Source organism: Musa acuminata, chromosome BXJ3-1 (genome assembly GCF_036884655.1).
Source record: "Musa acuminata AAA Group cultivar baxijiao chromosome BXJ3-1, Cavendish_Baxijiao_AAA, whole genome shotgun sequence".
Taxonomy (NCBI): Eukaryota; Viridiplantae; Streptophyta; class Magnoliopsida; order Zingiberales; family Musaceae; genus Musa; species Musa acuminata.
In genome coordinates this window covers 12,468,851-12,476,092 of record NC_088349.1, presented here as the reverse complement: position 1 = coordinate 12,476,092, position 7,242 = coordinate 12,468,851, and the positions used below count along the sequence as shown (strand labels likewise).

Here is a 7,242-nt window from a genome sequence, read left to right as displayed (position 1 = left end):
GTTCCTTTATCCGCTGTTAGGAGTGTGATATGAGTTTGTCTCTATTCACTGTTGGGCAAACACAAACTCATCTCGTAGAATATAACCTCTTCATCCATTATTGAGTGAGTGCTCCTTCGGGTATTTACTATACTCCGATGAGATTATTGATTTTTGATCATGTATTCATTTTAAATTAACTTTTAGGGTTTCTACTCGGTTGCTGAATTTTTTTTTATTTTTAATTTTCAAAACAACCTCCCACTAGCACTAAATCGAATTTCAGTGGAGAGCGAACCTTCCTCTACCACTAGGTAGAGTCATTTGGATGATTCATCGAGTTAATATCACTATGTTTACTTTTCAGCTTATGATTTGATGAATAAATAAATTATAATAAATATTTATAAATTATGAATAAAATGATGTTTATCTAATTGGTTCGGAAAGTGTGATAAGATGTGATATGAAAAAAAAAAAATCAAAATGTGACACTGTAGTTTTAATTGTTTCAGCTCATATTTTAAGGACCATGTGAACCAGTCCAAAATGTGTATGTATCACCACTGTCGTAACATTTCTTGTTATCGACCTGAAACTATGCAAAAGGAGGCAGCTTTTAGTTCTCCCATCTGAATCAGTTATCTATCCGAAATCAACTTATTAGAAAAGTTTCGATGGACAAACAAAGTCGCAGCTTCAATACAAGCAAAAAATGATCCTACATTAATTCAGAAGCATAAAAAAGTTACTTTCAGATTTAGAATTAAATGATTTTGTTCCAGAACTAGGATAATTATCAGACAAATATCCCATTCAAATTCCCAAATTTTTTTTCTGCTAAAACAAAAGTTCATAACCAGTCAGAGAGGTTACTTTCCTTGGCATGAATAACTCAGATTCAAGAGTGCATCACACATACTTCCATGAAAGAATAATTAATTGTGTGGTAGAACTTACGAATCAAACAGTAACAAACATAACATTATGATACATACTGAAAATTATGCATATGAGGAAATGACCCTTTCCTCATGGCTGTGAATCAGAATCTGTCAAGAATTCTTCCCCTAGATATGGATAACTGAAGATGCAGTGACTATTGTCCAACATTTTAGCTTGCATACACATGTATTCAAGCTTCCTGGAAGGCAACATGTAGCAGGCACATTTGCATGGGCAGGTTGCAGAACATGTAAACATCATATAACTTAAAGAAGGCAGCCAAGAACAGAAGACATGAAAGTGTTGCACTCAAAAACATGCCACCATCTCCATACACTCTTCATCTACTTGTCTTTGGTGTCATTAATTCCTTCAGTTATCATGGTCTTCAAACTTGGTGACTTCCCTGTGATTGCTTTTTTTACCTTGGCAATCGACTTCTTCACCTTTGATAAAATGCTATTTTGTGGGCTTTGAGATTTCTTACCAGAAACATCTGTTTTAGGAACCTCCCCATCTGTTTTTGAGTCACTATTGTCTTTGGTGTTTTGAGCTAAGCTTTGATTATCAACTTTCTTGGTCTCTTTCTTTTTATCTTCTGCACTTTCCTCTAACATTTTATGCAGAAGAGTCTGTCTGGCTGCTTGCTTTAGTTCTGTGTCTAACTCTTTAGGATCATGTTCTGGATCAATGGAAGATGCGTTGTTGCTGTCTTCAACTCCAAATAAATCGATTTCTCGAGTGTTGTTGTTCGAATTCGAATTTCCACCTTCCAAACTCTCATTCTTCACCTCACCAATAAATCCAACACCTTCAGAAGTATTTTCTTCTTCAGTATTTCCAGCTACTACATTTTCAACATTTAAAGTAGTTTCTTTTTCCTCATTTTTAACATCCACTTCTCGCTGCACAGCACATTCAGGAACTTCAGTGGCAGCAGTGGTATCAGAAACCTTTACAACACTTGTGTCTGACACTCCTTTCTCTTCGGCAGATTCTTTGTTGCCCTCATCAGCATTGTGATCATCATCTGTTTTTTCAGTTGGCAATTCAGGAACAATATTTTCTTCTTCAAACTCTTTAGGCTCACCTATACAAGGAACTATAGCAATTCCTTCTGAACTTTCAACTTCAACAGTTTCATGAACCTTACTGATTGGATCTTCAGTAATGGGTGGTGAGGTTTCATTTCGAGGAAGTTCTTGGGATGTAGGATCTCCCTCTTGTGTCTTTTCTGCTGTTTCATCTGCACTGAGGATCACATTGGCATCAGGAGCAGGTTCCTGGACTAAACCGACAGTAGGTAGTTCGACAGGTTTGTCATCTGTTCCTAATGGATCAATGGAAGATGCCTTGTTGCTGTCTTCAGCTTCAACTGAATTGATGTTTCGAGTGTTCTTGTACAAATTCAAATTTACACCTTCCAAACTCTCATTCCTCACCTCACCAATCAAACCAACACCGTCAGAAGCTTTTACCTCTTCAGAATTTCCAGCTACTTCATTTTCAACATTTACAGTATTATCTTGCTCAACATTTTTAACAGTCACTTCTGGCTCCACAGCACATTCAGGAACTTCAGTGGCAGGAGTGGTATCAGACGCCTCTACGACACATGTGACTGACACTTCTTTCTCTTCTGCAGATTCCTTGTTGTGCTCATCAGCATTGTGATCATCATTTGCCTTTTCAGTCGACAATTTGGGAACAATATTTTCTCCTTCAATCTCTTTATTCTCATCTATAGAAGGAACTATATCAATTCCTTCCGAACTTACCATTTCAACAGTTTCATTAACCTGATTGATTGGATCTTCAGTACCGGATAGTGAGGTTTCGTTTCGAGGAAGTTCTTGTGACATAGGCTCTCCCTCTTGGGACTTTTCTGCTGTTTCCTTTGCATTGAGGGTCACATTGGAATCAGGGGCAGGTTCCTGGACTAAACCAACAGTAGGTGGTTCAACAGGTTTGTCATCTGTTACTAATGGATCAATGGAAGATGCCTTGTTGCTGTCTTCTGCTTCAACTAAATCGATATTTCGAGTGTTCTTGTACAAATTCAAATTTTTACTTTCCAAATTCTCATTCTTCACCTCACCAATCAATCCAACACAGTCAGAAGCTTTTACCTCTTCAGAATTTCCAGCTACTTCATTTTCAACATTTACAGTACTGTCTTGCTCCTCATTTTTAACAGTCACCTCTGGCTCCACAGCACATTCAGGAACTTCAGTGGCAGGAGTGGTATCAGAAACCTTTACAACACATGTGGCTGACACTTCTTTCTCTTCTGCAGATTCCTTGTTGCCCTCATCAGCATTGTGATCATCATCTATCTTTTCAGTTGACAATTCAGGAACAATATTTTCTGCTTCAATCTCTTTATGCTCATATACAGAAGGAACTATGGCAATTGATTCTGTACTTACCATTTCAACAGTTTCATGAACTTGATTGATTGGATCTTCAGTACTGGATGATGAGATTTCGTTTTGAGGTAGTTCTTGTGACGTAGACTCTCCCTCTTGGGACTTTTCTGCTGTTTCATTTGCATTGAGGGTCACATTGGAATCAGGACCAGGTTCCTGGACTAAACCAACAGGAGGTAGTTCGACAGGTTTGTCATGTGTTACTAATAGAGAATCAGGTACACTAAAAACTTCTGAAGATTCTTCAATACTTTTTGCTTCTTCAGTCACAATTTCTGAGACTGATGGTTCTTCTGGTGTTTCAATTGAATCTTCTGTAACAGATGCATCTGAAACCTCTGCTGGTTGCTCCACAGGTTCCATTGGTGATTCAGGGGTATTAGGTACATCAGTTTTGCCCATTGCATCCTTTTCTTCAGCTTCAACTGATGGTTCTGAAACTGACTCATCTATTGCTGCTTCCTTCACCACCTCAATCACAGTGCCCTCTTCTTTTTGTTCCAGATTCTCTTCTGTTTCAGCTGTAGGTGCTTCAACACTTGCTGAATCCTGCACAGCCTTTTCCTCTTCATCTTTTCCTTTTAGATCATCGGGGTTTGAAATTGCCTCATCAGCATTACTTATATCATCAGAAACACTAGTCTCAATCTGCTGTAAAAAGGTGTGAACTATTCAGCTAATATAGAAAATTAAAAAGCATGATGATATTTAATTAGGTAGCATATATTGATATTTGCTAATTGAAACGCAAAGGCACCTTTTCTTTTTCATCATTTCCTTTTAGATCCTCAGGCTTTGAAAGACTTGGCTCATCAGCATTACTTACATCATCAGAAACCTTTGTTTCAATCTGTTATAATAGGTTTGATTTATTCATATATCGAGAAACAGCTCTCACATATAAATACAGAAAATGCAAAATCACAATGGTATTTTCTTAGTTATCATCTTCTCGTATTTGCAAATGCACCTTTTCCTCCCCATCTTTTACTTCTAAATCCTCAGGCTTTGCAGGGTTCGCCTCATTAGCATTACTTGCATCATCAGGAACATTAGTCTCAAACTTCTGTAAAAGGTTAGAACCATTTAGATGTCAACAAAAAGCTCTGACAAATAAATAGTGAAAAATACAAAAGCACAATAATTTTTGCTCGGGTAGCAAATATTTAAATGGCATTTGCAAATGCAAATTCAGATAAACCTTTTCCTCTTCATCTTTCCCTTTTAGATCATCGGTCTCTGAAAGACTCATGTCATCAGCATTACTTACATCACCAGATACATTAGTCTCAATCTTCTGTAAAAGGGTTTGAAGTTTTAACTAGTTAAGAAATATAAGAAAATTGCAAAAAACAGAATGATATTTGCTTAGCATGTACTATGGTATTTGCAAGGATACTTGGAAATGCACCTTTTCCTCTACATCTTTTACTTTTGGATCCTCAGGCTCTGAAGCACTCATTTCATAAGCATTACTTATGTCATCAGAAACATTTGTATTGATCTGTGGTAAAACGTCTAAACTATTCAGCTATCAACTAAAGCCTTTGATATTTGCTTAGGAGTCATATATACTTCATCATAGTCACCTGACATTCACTATTGTCTAAAATTATTAGCAGTAAGAGAAGGTATGGAATTTGTATTTCTTATGAGAATGTTTGTGATGGGCAATGTAAGTTTCGCATTGAACTGATCTGTAAAATTAATATGATGAGAAAGTTGCACTGTCTGGTTTTCACTTACTTTACATGCCTGTGAAACGACGAAGAGCGAAATTACCTAGTTACATTATGCCAATGGAGATCATACAAAACAGGTCCGAAAAGGTTTGCTTTACTCTTTCTTCGACATAAATCATACATTTTGACATAACATGTCTGTAGAAATCAAACTAACATAATGTCTGCTGAAAGAAAAAAAGCTAAAAGACCAATTTGGATCTTTCTAACACATCCTTTAACAAAATGCTTTCCTGCATTATATGACTGGAGAAGCTGAACTGCAAATTGCAAATCCTTAAAGGCTGTTCTGTAGAAACTAAATAGAGATATTCTTAAGAACTGAGCAAGCATTTGGTGGATTGCAGTAAATCCTGTGAGTGTGCAAACTTTGGGACCAAATTTCAGTGCATACTGATAGAAATCTTATCTTCTATCACATACAACATGATTCTTGTATCATCTTGCTTGCCAGTTCTACCTATATTAAGTAGTACAAACTGGTTCCATATCAAATACGAAGCTGGTTGTAATCTGCTTTTGGTGTAAAATGTAAACTACACTTAGAATTTCTTATGTTAAACTTGTTAGATTTATGTATAAAGACAGATACAAGCTTTCCTGCCTTTCATATCACATTTGTGGATACAATAATGAAGAAATAAGATAAATAATGGTAACTCATTATGTTCAGTAATTTGGTAAACATACCAATTATCTTTTGCAATCAATAACTAACTAAATTTTGTGCATAAAACTTGAAGGCACATCAAGAAAATGTATAAAAATAAATATGATGGAGGAATACAGTAACAACATACAAGAAAAAGAAGACAGGCCATTCTCAAGTGTGGAGACTACAAGATGACTAATATCGAATTGATGCTAGCTAATAGGGTTTTACTTGTAGGATTTAAAAATGATATAATCAGGGTTCTGAAAATTAGGAAATATTGCAATTTAGAGATAGGTGTCTTGTTCCAGAAACAATCACTCTAGAACAGATTAGCAGAGGCCATATAAAGAGACGTATAGGATGCAATATTATACACAAAATCATGTATTTGCAAACATTAAACAACTTTTTTTTCTTATTTAGCCCCCCATTTCTTTCCCTCTTCCCTTCTTTGAGGAAACTGGGAAAAACAACCACAAGAGGATTCATCTGAAGAACTTAATGGGGATCACCTACTAAGATACAAAAAAGAAAAAGAAAGAAAGGATCGTTGGCCAGTGTAATTGTGTTTAATCACATCACCTAGTTGTGAAAGCTGTACTTACACAAAGCAAGAAAGAGAAGGGAAGTATGTAGATAAGTCATTTCTTCTTCACTGACCTCAGTAACCGTTTCATCTGTCACAGAAGCTTCAGAGGCCATGGATCCAGGAGTTTGTATGGTGACAATGGACCCTGTGATGAGCAGCAGAGGCAGGGAAGGCGTGGGAAGATGAGAAGAGACCACAGCAGAGCTGGTCTGGGACATATATAACACCAGTGGCTCAATTAGGAAGCACACAGCAACATGAGCTGGCATGAGTGGATTCCCATGCTAATACTACAGAAGAAGAAGGGAATGAAATAGCAAAGCATTAAATAAAACATTGCACTGGCCATGAGGTGGCTTTGAATGATTGGGCCTGTGTGGATTCATCAGTGGTAGAACCTTTTGCATTAGGGTTGTTTTCAGTTGTGCTATAGAGGTTTTTACCTTTTGCATAACATCAAATCAGCTTTCTCTTTAGTTTCCAGTCTTTTATGACTTTGCCTCAGTATTTTGTGACGAAGGAAGAAGAAACCATGTTCTATGTTCTTTTTAAAGAATTGAGAGTTCCAAGAATGAATGAAGCAGTGTTGCTTTCAGTCGACAGGATGTGATCTGGCTTTCTCTGTCTTGTGGATCAATCTAGTGTGGTCCTTCTCTGACATAGGTTGTCTTTTGGGCATTGACTTCTGGCTAGTAGTTCAGGAGGTCACTTGAAGATATATATATATATGTATACAGATATATATATATATATATATATATATATATATATATATATATATATATATATATGTATATCTAAAGTGTAATCCTTCTTTCCACTGAAAAGACAAAAAGCACACAATCTGTGCTGCCAGCCCCCTCTTTGATTCCAATTGTACAGAAAAGCAAAGTGAGAAACTTT

At 36.5% G+C, this 7,242-nt stretch overlaps 1 protein-coding gene across 8 annotated transcripts; it reads right to left on the bottom strand.

Moving 5' to 3' along the window:
- Nucleotides 1–929: 929 nt before the first annotated feature.
- LOC103997168 (uncharacterized) lies at nt 930–6,850 on the bottom strand. 8 transcript variants are annotated; one of them, XM_009418330.3, is made up of 7 exons: nt 6,783–6,850; nt 6,411–6,548; nt 4,765–4,857; nt 4,555–4,650; nt 4,324–4,419; nt 4,111–4,203; nt 930–4,004 (listed from the first exon to the last, which is right to left on the bottom strand). In XM_009418330.3, exons 1-7 carry the CDS (start codon nt 6,789–6,791, stop codon nt 1,269–1,271), a joined length of 3,261 nt encoding a protein of 1,086 aa, XP_009416605.2. In that variant the 5' UTR covers nt 6,792–6,850; the 3' UTR covers nt 930–1,268. The 8 variants fall into 8 exon arrangements, with proteins under 8 accessions (XP_009416605.2, XP_064991913.1, XP_064991914.1 ...); XM_065135841.1 differs by having other exon boundaries at nt 930–4,001; XM_065135842.1 differs by lacking the exon at nt 4,765–4,857.
- Nucleotides 6,851–7,242: the final 392 nt, after the last annotated feature.